The sequence below is a fragment of the Oncorhynchus clarkii genome, chromosome 10 (assembly GCF_045791955.1).
Source record: "Oncorhynchus clarkii lewisi isolate Uvic-CL-2024 chromosome 10, UVic_Ocla_1.0, whole genome shotgun sequence".
Taxonomy (NCBI): domain Eukaryota; kingdom Metazoa; phylum Chordata; class Actinopteri; order Salmoniformes; family Salmonidae; genus Oncorhynchus; species Oncorhynchus clarkii.
The window spans coordinates 39,097,397-39,115,567 of NC_092156.1; the positions used below are offsets into that span (position 1 = coordinate 39,097,397).

Here is an 18,171-nt window from a genome sequence, read left to right on the forward strand (position 1 = left end):
GGTGGGTGTGGCTTGAAACAATGAGTGATGCATTTAAAGGGAAGTGACCGTGCTGACAGCGTTCCCGAACCTCCCTGGTTTTCAACTGGTAGTTCAGTACAGCACCGTTTTCCTCTTTAGGGCATCATTATGGTGCCACCGATAGAAGGCAGGTTAAGAACATTCATAACAACCACCTGACGCGACCGAGTGACAGAGGTGCAACCTATTGACCCTTTTCCAGTACACGACACACTGACATCAGGCAGAGATATGCGTGACTCTTGGCAGCAGTAAGAAAGCCATCGCAATCTGCGCCTATTCAACATAGCCTAGATTTATGTTTTTATTATTTCTAAACTAAATACGTTTTTGGGGTTCTCATATGCTAACAATTGTTTTGATTCTTGCATGAACAGTCTCTAACGCTCCAATCACACCTACAGCGTCATTGCATTTTGGTACACCAGAAGTACATTCATTTCCAATGAAACGGCTGCATTTGCCTCGCAGCATTGCGTTGCACAGGCAGTTGCAGTGCGTTCGGTGTGGTGCATAATGTATGCATCAAACTGTATGCATAGACCTCTTGACAGAAATGTTAGCAGAAGGTGAATGTTGAACTTTTGTTGCAGACATATCCAGATGATGCTGCGTACTATTTTGCACAATGACAATGACGCTGTCAGTGTGATCGAAGCGTAAGATTATATTTGGTTGTGATCCTTGCAAATAAACTATTTTGGAGGCAGCAGTTGTTAGCTAGAATGCTAACGCTCATTGAAATTGGCTATGGCAAAAGCTAGCCAAAGAGCCATTTTTTAAAAGTACAATGCAACTGATTTGCGATGATGAGACAAACATTATATTAAGTAGGACATTCATACAAGCCTTAAAATCCAATTATAATCCAAAAGAAGTGTGAAATGCACTCATAAGCAACATGAAAATAGAGCTTTTTTTGCTGCCGTTCTATAATGATGAGTGAGAACGTTACAGACACACAAATATCCTACTGCTGCAAAAATGCTAACCTCCACTGTTATTGTAATGGTGAGAGGTCAGCATGTCTTGGGGGTATGATAATGTAAAGTGTTTAGAAACATATTATATTCTTATTTACAATAAAAGTGACTCCAAAATGACACAATACATTATTTATAATTCATTTCTATTGGGAACAAAATAATCTGAAACACAAGCAAAACAAACAGCAAACGCAACCAAACAAGTTTGTAGAGTCACAAGCTTGATGTAATCATTGCCTGTTAGGACCAAACACTGAATTTTGTACTACTTTAATAAACATATAAGTGAATTTGTCCCAATACTTTTAGTCCCCTAAAATTGGGGACAATGTACAAAAAGTGTTGTAATTTCTAAACAGTTCGCCCGCTATAGAGGAAAATACTCTCAAATTAAAGTTGACAGACTGCACTTTGACCTCATAGTCATTGTATCATTTAAAATCCAAAGTGCTGGAGTACAGAGCCAAAACAACAACAAAAATTGTCACTGTCCCATTACTTTTGGAGCTCACTGTATCTACTGCTGTACATACCATTCTTAATATCGTGTAAATTCAATTCTGTTACAGTGCTATTTGAGTTGTTAATTAGATTCGTTCTAAATGTCTTTCTTTATTTGTATTATTTGTGTACTTGATTGACATTTTACTGCTTTGTTAGGAGCCAGTACCATAAGCATTTCGCTGCATCCGCCCTAAACTTTGATTTGACATACTTTGTCATCCAAATTTGTTGACATGTAATGTTACCATGCTTTGACCCTGTGTGAAGGGGCTCTTTTTGAATAAGATGCCATTTTGGTCTCCTCAGAAAGCATGTCAAATCACATGCTGCAAAATGAACTAATTTCACTAATCTAAAGAATGTCGCATAGGCATCTGTTTTAGTGAAAGAAAGGCCAACTTGTGCAGCACTGGTCTAAATAATTTTGGTACAACCAGGCAGTCATGGGCAGCTCCAGGGAGGGGCAAGACAGTGCTGAAGCCCTGTAAAGAATAGGCCTAGCACCCCCATGAAAGAATGTATTTATACATGCACGAATGCACACCATAGATTGAAAGCACCCCACACAACCACTGAGCTACCTCTTAAATAGCGCAGTGAAAAATGACTGGTGGCAGTAAGGATGTAGGGCTGCCCGGAGGCCTACAGATGAAAAGGATGGCTAAAAGGTACTTTGTGAGAGAAAAATATATATACTACCGGTCAAAAGATTTAGAACACCTACTCATTCCAGGATTTGTCTTTATTTTTACTATTTTCAACATTGTAGAATAATAGTGACAACATCAAAACTATGAAATAACACATGGAATCATGTAGTAAACAAAAAAGTGTTAAATTAAAATATATTTTATATTTGAGATTGTTCAAATAGCCACCCTTTGCCTTGATGACAGCTTTGCACACTCTTGGCATTCTCTCAACCAGCTTCACGAGGTAGTCACCTGGAATGCATTTCAATTAACAGGTGTGCCTTCTTAAAAGTTAATTTGTGTAGCCAATCAGTTGTGTTGTGATAAGGTAGACAGCCCAATTTGGTAAAATACCAAATAAGCAAAGAGAAATGACAGTCCATCATTAATTTGAGCCATGAAGGTCAGTCAATACGGAACATTTCAAGAACTTTGAAAGTTTCTTCAAGTGCAGTCACAAAAACCATCAAGCGCTATGATGAAACTGGCTCTTATGAGGACCGCCACAGGAATGGGAGACCCAGAGTTACCTCTGCTGCAGAGGATATTTTCATTAGAGTTACCAGCTTCAGAAATTGCAGCCCAAATAAAAGCTTCACAGTGTTCAAATGTATTTTATTTCACCTTTATTTAACCAGGTAGGCTAGTTGAGAACAAGTTCTCATTTACAACTGCGACCTGGCCAAGATAAAGCATAGCAGTGTGATCAGACAACAACACAGAGTTACACATGGAGTAAACAATAAACAAGTCAATAACATAGTAGAAAAAACGAATCTATATACATTGTGTGCAAAAGGCAGGAGGAGGTAGGCAATAAATAGGCCATAGGAGTGAAACATTACAATTTAGCAGATTAACACTGGAGTGATAAATGACCAGATGAACATGTGCAGGTAGAGATACTGTTGTGCAAAAGAGCAGAAATGTATATAAAATAAAAACAGTATGGGGATGAGGTAGGTAAATTGGGTGGGCTAAATACCGATGGACTATGTACAGCTGCAGTGATCGGTAAGCTGCTCAGATAGCAGATGTTTGGTGAGGGAAATAAAAGTCTCCAACTTCAGCGTTTTTTGCAATTCGATCCAGTCACAGGCAGCAGAGAACTGGAAGGAAAGGCGGCCAAATTAGGTTTTGGCTTTAGGGAAGATCAGTGAGATACACCTGCTGGAGCGTGTCCTACGGGTGGGTGTTGCCATCGTGACCAGTGAACTGAGATAAGGCGATGCTTTACCTAGCATAGACTTGTAGATGACCTGGAGCCAGTGGGTCTGGCGACGAATATGTAGCGAGGGCCAGCCGACTAGGGCATACATCTGTCGACCGGCCTACTAGCCCATTTCCAACCACCTGGAACTCCCAGTCATTTGAATACACTTCATGTAATTATAATGATTCACAGCTCCGTTAATGTCATCAGTATTGACTTTGTCAAAATCCTTCGAATTTAGTTTTTAATAAAAAATCGGAACCCTCCCACGACAATCTGAAGCAGGACAAAGTTAGTAATTTTATCAGAACCTCTCTGCCCCCTAGCGGTGATGTAGAATTATGACAACATCTTAGTTCCAATATTGAAGTTTATTTGATGTAGAAACATTGTCGGTACAGAGAGAACAGACATACAGTAAGTATGTGGAATGTGATAAATAGAAGACAATATTTTACATAGTCTACTCTAAATTAAATAGTTTATGAAAGAGATACAAATATTGATGAAAACATCTTTCCCAACATGATATCAACATTCGCCATCAGCTACATAGCAAAACATCCACACACAGAAGAGATGATTTCTCACCCATCGGTCTTTATAATGTCCTGATCAGATCCTACCCCTGTTGACCTTTGACCCCAGGGTATGTGACTCAAACCATAACAGAGGACAGAGTCATTACTTAGAACACCACAGAGGACAGGCTCACGTCCCCTTCCACCTCCAGGATATCTATCTGCTGGAGCAGGAAGTGGCGGTGGTTGTAGCTGAACATCTGGACTCCATTCACCATCACCCTGTAGCACTTGGTGTCACACGTAATGGTCACCTGAAACAGAGAGCCCGACATGAGTGCTGAGTTCATCCAAGGAAAAGCACACGGTAGCATTGCAGCTAAAACACATTCAGAACTAATTTCAGCTCAAATTCTTGTCAATGCACAAAAGCAAAACAAAAATGAAAATATAGCTAGCTTCCATAATACAGTCTACAATCAGGTATAATGGAGTTTATACCGTAAAAGGCTGGCCTCTGTAGAAGGGCATGCCCCCTTTCCTCTCCTCTGGACCCCACTGTTCCTTCAGGAAACTATTACGCACGACAGTGTTCTCATCAAACCTGGGGTTGAAGTGGAGCGCCACCTCCGAGTTGAAACGCAGGTTAACATAGAACCTGGAACCATAAATACCATGATCATGGTTATAAGGCTTGGCCAGGAATATGTTAGATGACCAAATAAATGAACGCTCTGTAGTAGATACAGGAAAGGGTGTGCAAAGGTAAGCCTACAAAGAGTATCACCCTTACCCATGTCGGCCATTGATATGCTGAAGGAATGACTTAGTACTGTATAGCTCTGTAATGTACTGTTTCTAGAGAGGGAGAACTTTGCTGGTGGTGAGTGTTACACAATCGTGAATGAAAAATTATGCAAATCATTTGGAGGGTGAGACTAATCTAAAAAGGACCTTTTTCCTTACCATCTATCTGGATTGTCTGTAATGACACGATTCATAGTACCAATTCCGACCCATAGCAGGTGACAAGCAAATTAATAATGCCAGATGTGTTTCAAATGAGTAATCGTTACTTACCTATCAGCGTTGTGGTTGACCACACCCTGGACGATGATGTTTCTGCCTGGGTAAAGTCCACCTACCATTATATTTTTATATGGCACAACCTGAGAACACAGGGTCCATAACATCACCATATCACCCTAACAATCGGTTTCGATACTAAATCAATTCATGTAATTGTTCAGTCTACACTTAGTCTGTAGGTTAAAGAAGGGGTACTTACGAAGGACGGCTGGGGGGTGTATGGAGGGGGTGTCTGTAAAATAAACCTTGTACATTACCATCTGAAGAATAGCACCTTTCAGTACAGTCTCTAAACTATTTAATCTTGTCAGAGCTTCATTTTCATTTCAGCTTTATTCCTTTAGATAGATCAATGATACGACTCCAATAAAATTCCTAATGTTGGCCTCTACTCTACAAATTCTGAACTCTAAAAAGTTGATTCATTTGAATGCAATGCACCTGAAAAAGTCCTGGGGCGCAAAACGCAGCCGAGAAAGCCTACAAAACAAACAAACAGTTGTCAAACAAGTATCAAATTAAACAAGGAAACCATGAATACAAGGAAAGCATGATCAACCATCAAAGTTAAAATTGACTGAATGGAATGAAATCCAGCCATCTTATGACAACACCCACCACAAGGAAAAAGGCTAAATACACCAAATTAGACTCCAACCCAGAATGCTATAATCTACCTGTGTGGCATTACACCATTGAGGAGGAGTTTTGGGACATGATTTACTTTGATGAGATTTAGTTCGGTTCCGTTGACCCTGTAAACAAAATGTCTCTCTTGGGTTATGGCCTATGCTACTGTTTTGTGAGGACACATATGTAGTAATGTGCTTATTACTAATTACAAGTGTTTCCATACAACTGCAGGTCTTATGTAAATCCAAATACTAAAACTCGTTAACACTTGTTTAACTAAGAAACCTGTTGATCAGTCTGTCTGGAGAATACTCACACTGTGTGGATGGACAGGATATCCTGGTTGGGGAGGAGGTGACTGGAGAAAAGAAAACACATTTCATTTCTCTGTGTAGGATATGGATAAACTCTTGGTCAGCACATATAAGTCTGAATACTATTTATTTAAATGATTAAAGTAGGAACTTTGATTAAAGTAGGAACTGCGGGAAATACTTTTTTTGGACACTAAAAATATGTCCAAAACATCCTTACAATCATTATACACTCCGACCATGACCATTGCAAGTTGCAACTTGTTTTGCAGACTGGGTAGCATTCCAAACAACTGACCAAGATCAGCAAATCTGTCCTTGTTCAAGACGGATCCTTTGGAATGCAAAGATTTACAGTATTCTCCAAAACGGAGGACCTTTCAGATACTCACTGTCACTGCAGGGTTGGAGAAGGCAATGGATTTGATCTCCACATCCCCATCCACGGTGATGGTGTCCACTCTGGAGAACGATAGCCGGTGCAGGTACTCCATGAAGTGAGCACCATTCACAATCAGCTGGGATAAGACATGATTTAGGAGAGACAAGAAAATCAATGGCACATGGAGGAAAAATAATGAATAAGGGTTTGAATCTTTTTTGCTCTAGAACAGAGATACAATTCAATTCAATGAGTCCACAGTAAAAATGTGTAGCCTAAGTATAAGTGATAAAAGTCTCCTGACCGAATATGAATCTCTGTTGACCAGGAACATGAGGGTAAAGTTGGCCCCCCGGGTCATGGATGCTGGGTATTCACGCTCCTCTGGGCCCCACTTAGAGTGCTGCATGGTGTTGCAGATCACAACGTCTTTGGATTCATCATATCGGGGGTTGAAGTGGAGGGCTATGTCGGGATTTCCTCTTGAGCCACATTGCAAATTCACATAAAACCTACATTTTAAAGTGATTAGGTTTAACAAGATCCCTTCTGTGCTGATAGTGAGTGACAAGACTGAGCTAAAGACGACATGGCTGTCCTACAGTGAAAAAGAGATGTACTACTAGGTATGTACTACCTCTGGCATCCTGGCAGGACTCTCCCTGTCACAGTGATGGTCTTCCCCTCATGCAGAGCTCCCTGGATACAGCCAGTGAATGGCAATCTCTAGCACATGAAGCAAAAAACAACACTTGACCAGGCTGGGTAGCTAATGTCGTTCACCAGCTTGTAGTTAGGTCGTCTGCCTGATAAGGCGAGGGACTTTGCAATAGACTTAGTTGAAAACGTTAAACGTTAATGTACCAGTATAACTTTAGACCGTCCCCTCGCGCGAACCAGGGACCCTCTGTACACATCAACAACAGTCACCCTCGAAGCATCGTCACCCATCGCTCCACAAAAGCCGCTGCCCTTGCAGAGCAAAGGGAACTACTACTTCAAGGTCTCAGAGAAAGTGACGTGACTGTGAAGTGACTGTTCAGGGGTAGAACGACAGATTTTGTACCTTGTCAGCTCGGGGATTTGAACTTGCAACCTTCCGGTTACTAGTCCAATGCTCTAACCACTAGGCTACCCTGCCGCGAACACCGCCAACTAGCCATTTCACATCCGTTACACTAACAATGGCCACATCAAGCATTGCGTAACCAATAACAATCTAAACGGTTCGTTTCCTTTCTCCTTACCTTCTTTCATTAATTATATCAATCACTTAAGGTTTTAAGTGTCAAAGGTGGATATGAAAATGACAGGAAGTATCGACAAGACCTATTCAATGTTTTTCAGTCCTGTTCTAGTCCACTAAACTAGCAGACCCATTACAACTCATTTTAGTTAGCATCGGATGTGCTAGTGCGTGCTGGGCTAGAGGAAAATCTGTGGGTCCAGAATATAAAAATATTGTGGACATTACACCAAAAATAATCACCAAAATGACTCCTGAAACTCAAACATAATGGGGGCTAAAAAAAGACATGTAAATACTGTCAAATTAGATTTTTACCGGATTGAAGAAGGGTTGCTGACAAGCCATGCTCCAGTGTGTCTGTGCGACTGTTTGGTGAATCAAGAGAGTGCAGCACATCGAGGTCCGGCGGTTCTCTTCTGCCAAAACAACTGGAAACTCGGGAAAATACAAGGGGAAATCATGACGTTAGTGAACTTCAGGTCGGAAAGTCGGAGCTCTAGAAAGAGGCATAAGTTCCCCAGTTGGAATTCCGAGTTGGTTGACCGTCCAAATCGATAATTCCAGGTCGGAGCTAGTATTTTTCCCGAGTTCCGATTTGTTTGAACAAAATGATGTCGGAGATTTTCGAGTTCCCAGTTGTGTTGAACGCGGCATTCGTAAATGATTTAGTATTTTGTTTCCTCTTCCTTAAGTTTCGTTTCTCAGATATGCGATGACTCATGCGGTCATCGTTGTTATACGTATTTTCTGGTAGGGAGACTGAGTCGGATGCACTCTCATGTACAGATAGAGACGATAGCAATCATTCCAAGCAAACAGTTTGAACCGCACTTATTCAATCTTCCATAATCAAAATTATACCAAATCGTTAATTTTATTTTCTTGCCTTATCAAAAATGACTTTGATATCACAGGTGAGGTCGCAGAGGATGCAGTATCCTAACGGGTATGCTGTTTAGCGAATGTTCAATTGTTAAAGCAAGATGTGTTCACGGTCATGACTTACAAACAGCACACACACAAATTGATCAAATTGAGGTGACTAAACTGCTTGGGAGTAATCCTGGATTGTAAACTGTTATGGTCAAAACATATTGATACAACAGTAGCTAAAATGGGGAGAAGTCTGTCCATAATAAAGCACTGCTCTGTCTTCTTAACAGCACTCTCAACAAGGAATGACTTACAGGCTCTTGTTTTATTGCACCTGGACTACTGCCCAGTCATGTGGTCAGGTGCCACAAAGAGGGACTAAGGAAAATTGCAATTAGCTCAGAACAGGGCAGCACGGCTGGCCCTTGGATATACACAGAGAGCAAACATTAATAATATGATTGTTAATCTCTCCTAGCTCAAAGTAGAGGAGAGATTGACTTCATCACTACTGGTTTTTGTGAGAGGTATTGTCATGTTGAAAGCACCGAGCTGTTAGTTTAAACGACTAACACACACACAGCTCAGACACCCATGCATACCCCAAAATAAATGCCACCAGAGTAGAGGTAGACCGATTACGATTTTTCAATGCCGATAACGATTGGAGGACAAAAAAAAGCTGATACCGATTAAACGGTCGATTTGTATTTGTAATAATGGCAATTACAACAATACTGAATGAACAATGAACATTATATAATACATAAATAAAATCAATTTAGTCTCAAATAAATAATGAAACATGTTCAATTTAGTTTAAAAAATGCAAAAAAACTGTGTTGGAGAAGAAAGTAAAAGTGCAATTTGTGCCATGTAAAAAAGCCACGTAAAAAAGTTTAAGTTCCTTGTTCAGAACATGAGAAGATATGAAAGTTGGTGGTTCCTTTTAACATGCGTCTTCAGTATTCCCAGTTAAGAAGTTTTAGGTTGTAGTTATTTTAGGACTATTTCTCTCTATACCATTTGTATGTCATATACAGTGCCTTGCGAAAGTATTCGGCCCCCTTGAACTTTGCAACCTTTTGCCACGATTCAGGCTTCAAACATAAAGATATAAAACTGTATTTTTTTGTGAAGAATCAACAACAAGTGGGACACAATCATGAAGTGGAACGACATTTATTGGATATTTCAAACTTTTTTAACAAATCAAAAACTGAAAACTTGGGCGTGCAAAATTATTCAGCCCCCTTAAGTTAATACTTTGTAGCGCCACCTTTTGCTGCGATTACAGCTGTAAGTCGCTTGGGGTATGTCTCTATCAGTTTTGCACATCGAGAGACTGACATTTTTTCCCATTCCTCCTTGCAAAACAGCTCGAGCTCAGTGAGGTTGGATGGAGAGCATTTGTGAACAGCAGTTTTCAGTTCTTTCCACAGATTCTCGATTGGATTCAGGTCTGGACTTTGACTTGGCCATTCTAACACCTGGATATGTTTATTTTTGAACCATTCCATTGTAGATGTTGCTTTATGTTTTGGATCATTGTCTTGTTGGAAGACAAATCTCCGTCCCAGTCTCAGGTCTTTTGCAGACTCCATCAGGTTTTCTTCCAGAATGGTCCTGTATTTGGCTCCATCCATCTTCCCATCAATTTTAACCATCTTCCCTGTCCCTGCTGAAGAAAAGCAGGCCCAAACCATGATGCTGCCACCACCATGTTTGACAGTGGGGATGGTGTGTTCAAGGTGATGAGCTGTGTTGCTTTTACGCCAAACATAACGTTTTGCATTGTTGCCAAAAAGTTCAATTTTGGTTACATCTGACCAGAGCACCTTCTTCCAAATGTTTGGTGTGTCTCCCAGGTGGCTTGTGGCAAACTTTAAACAACACTTTTTTATGGATATCTTTAAGAAATGGCTTTCTTCTTGCCACTCTTCCATAAAGGCCAGATTTGTGCAATATACGACTGATTGTTGTCCTATGGACAGAGTCTCCCACCTCAGTTGTAGATCTCTGCAGTTCATCCAGAGTGATCATGGGCCTCTTGGCTGCATCTCTGATCAGTCTTCTCCTTGTATGAGCTGAAAGTTTAGAGGGACGGCCAGGTCTTGGTAGATTTGCAGTGGTCTGATACTCCTTCCATTTCAATATTATCGCTTGCACAGTGCTCCTTGGGATGTTTAAAGCTTGGGAAATCTTTTGTATCCAAATCCGTCTTTAAACTTCTTCACAACAGTATCTCGGACCTGCCTGGTGTGTTCCTTGTTCTTCATGATGCTCTCTGCGCTTTTAACGGACCTCTGAGACTATCACAGTGCAGGTGCATTTATACGGAGACTTGATTACACACAGGTGGATTGTATTTATCATCATTAGTCATTTAGGTCAACATTGGATCATTCAGAGATCCTCACTGAACTTCTGGAGAGAGTTTGCTGCACTGAAAGTAAAGGGGCTGAATAATTCTTCACAAAAAAATACAGTTTTATATCTTTATGTTTGAAGCCTGAAATGGGGCAAAAGTTCGCAAAGTTCAAGGGGGCCCAATACTTTCGCAAGGCACTGTAACCCTGATTCAGATGACCATCCTACCCATGCTCGATTGCGGAGACGTAATTTATAGATCGGCAGTTAAGGGTGCTCTCGAGCAGCTAAATGTTCTTTACCATACAGCCATCAGATTTGCCACCAATGCTCCTTATAGGACAGGGCTGCCCAACCCTCTTCCTGGAGATCTACTATCTTGTGGGTTTTCAGTCCAACCCTAATTTAACACACCGGATTCTACTAATTAGCTGCTCAACAATACCTTAATTAGCTGAATCAAAACAGCTAAATTAGGGTTGGAAAGAACCTACAGGACAGTAGATTTCCAGGAAGAGGTTTGGGCAGCCCTGTTATAGGACATACAGTGGCTTGCAGTGACACTGCTCAAAAAAAGAAAGGGAACACTAAAATAACACATCCTAGATCTGAATGAATGAAATATTCTTATTAAATACTTTTTTCTTTACATAGTTGAATGTGCTGACAACAAAATCACACAAAAATTATCAATGGAAATCAAATTTATCAACCCATGGAGGTCTGGATTTGGAGTCACACTCAAAATTAAAGTGGAAAACCACACTACAGGCTGATCCAACTTTGATGTAATGTCCTTAAAACAAGTCAAAATGAGGCTCAGTAGTGTGTGTGGCCTCCACGTGCCTGTATGACCTCCCTACAACGCCTGGGCATGCTCCTGATGAGGTGGCGGATGGTCTCCTGAGGGATCTCCTCCCAGACCTGGACTAAAGCATCCGCCAACTCCTGGACAGTCTGTGGCGTTGGTGGATGGAGCGACACATGATGTCCCAGATGTGCTCAATTGGATTCAGGTCTGGGGAACGGACAGGCCAGTCCATAGCATCAATGCCTTCCTCTTGCAGGAACTGCTGACACACTCCAGCCACATGAGGTCTAACATTGTCTTGCATTAGGAGGAACCCAGAGCCAACCGCACCAGCATATGGTCTCACAAGGGGTCTGAGGATCTCATCTCGGTACCTAATGGCAGTCAAGCTACCTCCGGTGAGCACATGGAGGGCTGTGCGCCCTCCCCAAAGAAATGGCACCCCACACCATGACTGACCCACCGCCAAACCGGTCATGCTGGAGGATGTTGCAGGCAGCAGAACGTTCTCCACGGCGTCTCCAGACTCTGTCACGTCTGTCACGTGCTCAGTGTGAACCTGCTTTCATCTGTGAAGAGCACAGGGCGCCAGTGGCGAATTTGCCAATCTTGGTGTTCTCTGGCAAATGCCAAACGTCCTGCACGGTGTTGGGCTGTAAGCACAACCCCCACCTGTGGACATCGGGCCCTCATACCACCCTCATGGAGTCTGTTTCTGACCGTTTGAGCAGACACATGCACATTTGTGGCCTGCTGGAGGTCATTTTGCAGGGCTCTGGCAGTGCTCCTCCTTGCACAAAGGCGGTGGTAGCGGTCCTTACAGATGCACGTCTTTTGGAGTATGTCTCTATAAGCTTGGCACATCTAGCCACTGGGATTTATGCCCATTCTTCAAGGCAAAACTGACAACTGACATTTCTCCAAAAAGTACCATCTTTGTCCCCATGTGCAGTTGCAAACCGTAGTCTGGTTTTTTTTATGGCGGGTTTTGGAGCAGTGGCTTCTTCCTTGCTGAGCGGCCTTTCAGCTTATGTCGATATAGGACTTGTTTTACTGTGGATATAGATACTTTTGTACCTGTTTCCTCCAGCATCTTCACAAGGTCCTTTTCTGTTGTTCTGGGATTGATTTGCACTTTTTGCACCAAAGTACGTTCTTCTCTAGGAGACAGAACGCGTCTCCTTCCAGAGCGGTATGACGGCCACGTGGTCCCATAGTGTTTATACTTGCGTACTGTTGTTTGTACAGATGAACGTGGTACCTTCAGGTGTTTGGAAATTGCTCCCAAGAATGAACCAGACTTGTGGAGGTCTACAATTTTTTTTCTGAGGTCTTGGCTGATTTCTTTTGATTTTCCCATGATGTCAAGCAGAGGCACTGAGTTTGAAGGTAGGCCTTGAAATACATCCACAGGTACACCTTCAAATGACACAAATTATGTCAATTCGCCTATCAGAAGCTTCTAAAGCCATAACATAATTTCCAAGCTGTTTATAGGCACAGTCAACTTTGTGTGTGTAAACTTCTGACCCACTGGAATTGTGATACAGTGAATTATAAGTGAAATAATCTGTCTGTAAACAATTGTCTTGCATGCACAAAGTAGATGTCCTAACCAACTTGCCAAAACTATAGTTTGTCAACAAGACATCTGTGGAGTGGTTGAAAAACGAGTTTTAATGACTATGTGACAGATGATTTCACTTCACCAATTTGGACTATTTTGTGTTTGCCCATTACATGAAGTCCAAATAAAAATATATTTATATTACAGGTTAATACTTTCGCAAGGCACTGGATCACTGCACTCCTCATCTCTGTATACCCATCGCAAGACCCACTGGTTGATGATTATTTATAAAAACCCTCTTAGGCCTCACTTCCCCCTATCTGTGATATCTACTGCAGCCCTCATCCTCCACATACAACACCTGTCTAACATTCTGTTAATGGTCCCCAAAGCACACACCTCCCTGGGTCGCTAGTCTTTTCAGTTTGCTGCAGCTAGCGACCGGAACGAGCTGCAACAAACACTGAAACTGGACAGTTTTATCTGTCTTTTCATGCAAAGACTCAATCATGGACATTCTTACTGACAGTTGTGGCTGCATTGCATTATTTATTGTTGTCGCTACCTTATTACCCTTTGTGCTGTTACCTGTGCCCAATAATGTTTGTACCATGTTTTGTACTGCTACCATGTTGTGTTGCTACCATGTTGTGTTGTCATGTGTTTCTGCCTTGCTATGTTGTTGTCTTAGGTCTCTCTTTATGTAGTGTTGTGTTGTCTCTCTTGTTGTGTTTTGTCATATTTTTAATCCCAGCCCCCATCCCCGCAGGAGGCCTTTTGCCTTTTGGCAGGCCGTCATTGTAAATAAGAATTTGTTCTTTACTGATTTCCCTAGTTAAATAAAGGTTAAATAAAATAAATAAAGACCATCGGGTTCTTGGTCACATCCCTGACCAAGGCCCTTCTCCCCCGATTGCTCCGTTTGGCTGGGCAACCAGCTCTAGGAATAGTCATGTTAGTTCCAAACTTCTTCCATTTAAGAATAATGGAGGCCACTGGGTTCTTGAGGACCTTCAATGTTGCAGACATTTTTTGTAACCTTCCCCAGATCTGTGCCTCGAAGCAATCCTATCTTGACGCTCTACAGACAATTCCTTCAACCTCATGGCTTGGTTTGTGCTCTTACATGCACTAGCAACTGTGGGATCTTATATAGACAGGTGTGTCCTTTTCCAAGTCATGTCCAATCAATTGAATTTACCACAGGTGGACTCCAATCAATTTGTAGAAACGTCTCTAGGATGATCAATGTAAACAGGATGCACTTGAGCTCAATTTCGGGTGTCATAGCAAAGGGTCTGAATACTTGTTTAAAATAAGGTATTTCAGTTTTTTTTAATTTTTTTTAGAAATTAGATAAAATTAAAAACATATTGCTTTAACAATTGAACAGATGCTAAACATTGCCCCATTAGGATAGGGCTGCCTCACTATATCCGTGATAAAGTATTTTTTTTATAAAGCACGAAAATGAAATAAACGATTTGTTATAATTATGGAAGATCGAGTAAGTGTAATTCAAACTGTTTGCTTGGAATGATGTGTAGCTATGGTCTTGATCTGTGCGTGAGTGCATCCGACTCAGTTTCCAGAAAACACGCAATACCATAAAGTGTTGTGATTTCGCGCATACAAATTCATTTAATGCGTGTTATTTAATGCGTTAACTTAACGAGTGACCGCGTTAACTTAGCGCCTATACCTGCTTAGTTTACACTCGTAGAATTAAAAATATTGCATTTTTAACACGTGCTTTATGACCCAAACGACGTTGCAGACAATTTTGCAAGTGTCGGCTAACCTGACTGTAGTAATTGAAACGGTGACGCTCAGATAAGATAGCAACTGACACATTTTATGCCAAGTACACCTGCATTGCGCAGCGGCCTTTGCCGATTGGTGATTGCAATTCACTTCCCATTGAAATAGTTTCGTTCCATTCCAATTCGTGAGAATTGATAGGTGAATGGATATATTACTTTCACATAAGTTACCCTAGGCCCAGAGGTATTTAAATTGGAAAAGGATTACATCTAGTCTGAAGGCCACCACATGGGCATACCTGGCTTCACAAGTGTCCATTTACATTTAACAGGCCTCTTTGTCTATCGAGCCCAACCTAGAACCTGTATGGCCTCTTTGGTCCATGGCAGCCTCAGCACCACATCATAGATGTTACCTGGTCATATTACCTCCCAGGGATGTCACTAGAGATTCATGGATAGGGTGGCTAAGGGTGCATGTACACTAGATAGCGGTAGATTGCTGCCCATTGTGACTCGCTTGTGGGCGTGCAGGTAGCATATGGCAGCACGTTCCATTGTGCGTCAAGAATTCAGCATAGCAGGTTTGTATGAAGGTCTAGTTATTAAATGGGTACATAGTCTATAGTAATATCCTCTAAAACGCTCTGTTGACAAACAAACGTTTCTGCCCTGTTTCCAATTGTCCACATGGCTGGGAGAACCTATTCAAGTAAGTAAATACATTTCAAAAATGTTTTTTAAAAACGATGTATTATTAGCTAACTAGCTACAGTGCAGACTAACTCAAATGAGCTAGCTAGTTGGCTAGCTAGCTATCTAGTCAACTTCACATACTGTATAGATAGGTAGCTGGTGCTCGCTCCATCATGCTGGGAAAGGCATTGTTCATCACCAAACTGTTCCTGGATGGTTGGGAGAAGTTGCTGTGAGTGAGCCCACTTTCTTGGCTAAGAAGCAACCCCACACACATGAATGGTCTCAGGATGCTTACTGTTGGCATGACACAGGACTGATGGTAGCGCTCACCTTGTCTCCCCCCGGACAAGCTATTTTTCCTGATTCCCCAAACAATCGGAAAGGGGATTTTTTTCACCTTTATTTAACCAGGTAGGCTAGTTGAGTATAAATTCTCATTTACAACTGCGACCTGGCCAGATAAAGCATAGCAGTGTGAACAGACAGCAACACAGAGTTACACATGGAGTAAACAATAAACAAGTCAATAACACAGTAGAAAAAAAATGTAAACAATATATATATTTTTTTGTCTATATACATTGTGTGCAAAAGGCATGAGGAGGTAGGCGAATAATTACAATTTAGCAGATTAACACTGGAGTGATAAATGATCAGATGGTCATGTGCAGGTAGAGATACTGTTGTGCAAAAGAGCAGAAATAAAAACAGTTTGGGGATGAGGTAGGTAAATTGGGTGGGCTATTTGATGGACCATGTACAGCTGCAGCGATCGGTTAGCTGCTCAGATAGCAGATGTTTAAAGTTGGTATTCATCTGAGAAAATGACTTTACCCCAGTCCTCAGCAGTCCAATCCCTGTACCTTTTGCAGAATATCAGTCTGTCCCTGATGTTTTTCCTGGAGAGAAGTGGCTTCTTTGCTGCCCTTCTTGACACCAGGCCATCCTCCAAAAGTCTTTGCCTCACTGTGCGTGCAGATGCACTCACACCTGCCTGCTGCCATTCCTGAGCAAGCTCTGTACTGGTGGTGCCCCGATCCCGCAGCTGAATCAACTTTAGGAGACGGTCCTGGCGCTTGCTGGACTTTCTTGGGCGCCCTGAAGCCTTCTTCACAACAATTGAACCGCTCTCCTTGAAGTTCTTGATGATCCGATAAATGGTTGATTTAGGTGCAATCTTATTGGCAGCAATATCCTTGCCTGTGAAGCCCTTTTTGTGCAAAGCAATGATGACAGCACATGTTTCCTTGTAGGTAACCATGACTGACAGAGGAAGAACAAGGATTCCAAGCACCACCCTCCTTTTGAAGCTTCCAGTCTGTTATTCGAACTCAAACAGCATGAGAGCGTGATCTCCAGCCATGTCCTCGTCAACACTCATACCTGTGTTAACGAAAGAATCACTGACATGATGTAAGCTGGTCCTTTTGTGGCAGGGCTGAAATGCAGTGGAAATGTTTTTGGGGATTCAGTTAATTTGCATGGCCAAGAGGGACTTTGCAATTAATAGCAATTCATCTGATCACTCTTCATAACATTCTGGAGTAGATGCAAATTGTCATCATACAAACTGACAACAGAATACTTTGTGAAAATTAATTTGTGTCATTCTCAAAACTTTTGGCTACGACTGTATTCTGGATAGGGCAGGTACTTTTGTGTAGTACCTTACCCTAGAAGTGAGGACGGAGATAATAGTAACATAATATTCAGTGCGGTGTAATTTGACTATAATGAAGTCTGTTTCTTGTGAGGTTATCTTTCCTCAGTTAAAGAGCGCTGTGAAAGCCTATCTACATATGAAGAGGTTCCCATGAAGAGCAGTGGTTCTCAGTCCTTGTCCTGGGGACTCAAAGGGGTGACCGCTGTTTTTGTCTCAGCACTGCACAGCTGACTCAAATGATCAACTCATCATCAAGCTTCGAGTGGTATTTATGTATTCATTTGTGATGCTATACTTGATATGATCCTGTTATTGTCACATGCACATACAGTGGGGCAAAAAAGTATTTAGTCAGCCACCAATTGTGCAAGTTCTCCCACTTAAAAAGATGAGAGGCCTGTAATTTTCATCATAGGTACACTTCAACTTCAAAAATCCAGAAAATCGCATTGTAGGATTTTTAATGAATTTATTTGCAAATTAAAAAAATAATTTTTTGCCCCACTGTATGTGTGCCCATGCATCTATCAATCCAATGTTATTATGCTTTAGTAATCCACAATGACCTGGTGATGTAAAAGTCAAATAATTACATTATCTTCCATATTCCTAGATACCTTGTAACTGGAGATTCCTTCAAAACGATTGACTACAGTTCATGTGTAGGGCACTGCAAGGTTGGGTGACCAGGGCCATCTGGGACTGCCTCCTGGAGGAATTCAGGTGTGTGAAGGCTACCTGTGTCCTGCATAACTTCATGAGGATGGACACGAGAACAAGGAGGGGATCTGCAGCTTGCCGCCATGTGCCAGAGAAGT

General features: G+C 41.6%; 1 protein-coding gene across 3 annotated transcripts; it reads right to left on the minus strand.

The window, feature by feature from the left end:
* Positions 1 to 3,768: 3,768 nt before the first annotated feature.
* LOC139418447 (galectin-9-like) lies at positions 3,769 to 8,215 on the minus strand. Of its 3 annotated transcripts, XM_071167873.1 has the most exons (12): positions 8,000 to 8,213; positions 7,920 to 7,959; positions 6,993 to 7,081; positions 6,660 to 6,867; positions 6,366 to 6,491; positions 5,976 to 6,017; positions 5,704 to 5,781; positions 5,468 to 5,506; positions 5,226 to 5,258; positions 5,018 to 5,106; positions 4,439 to 4,595; positions 3,769 to 4,251 (listed from the first exon to the last, which is right to left on the minus strand). In XM_071167873.1, exons 2-12 carry the CDS (start codon positions 7,947 to 7,949, stop codon positions 4,105 to 4,107), a joined length of 1,038 nt encoding a protein of 345 aa, XP_071023974.1. In that variant the 5' UTR covers positions 7,950 to 7,959; positions 8,000 to 8,213; the 3' UTR covers positions 3,769 to 4,104. The 3 variants fall into 3 exon arrangements, with proteins under 3 accessions (XP_071023974.1, XP_071023973.1, XP_071023975.1); XM_071167872.1 differs by having other exon boundaries at positions 7,920 to 8,215; XM_071167874.1 differs by lacking the exon at positions 5,704 to 5,781 and having other exon boundaries at positions 7,920 to 8,215.
* Positions 8,216 to 18,171: the final 9,956 nt, after the last annotated feature.

What these genes read in the sequence shown, in the direction of transcription:
- LOC139418447 (XM_071167872.1), bottom strand. Translation starts at nt 8,000, where the DNA reads ATGTGCTGCACTCTCTTGATTCACCAAACAGTCGCACAGACACACTGG. An exon ending in ATCCTGTCCATCCACACAGT is followed by an intron (nt 5,782 to 5,975) that starts GTGAGTATTCTC and finishes TTTTGTTTACAG; the next exon opens with GGTCAACGGAACCGAACTAA. An exon ending in ACACCCCCCAGCCGTCCTTC is followed by an intron (nt 5,107 to 5,225) that starts GTAAGTACCCCT and finishes CTGTGTTCTCAG; the next exon opens with GTTGTGCCATATAAAAATAT.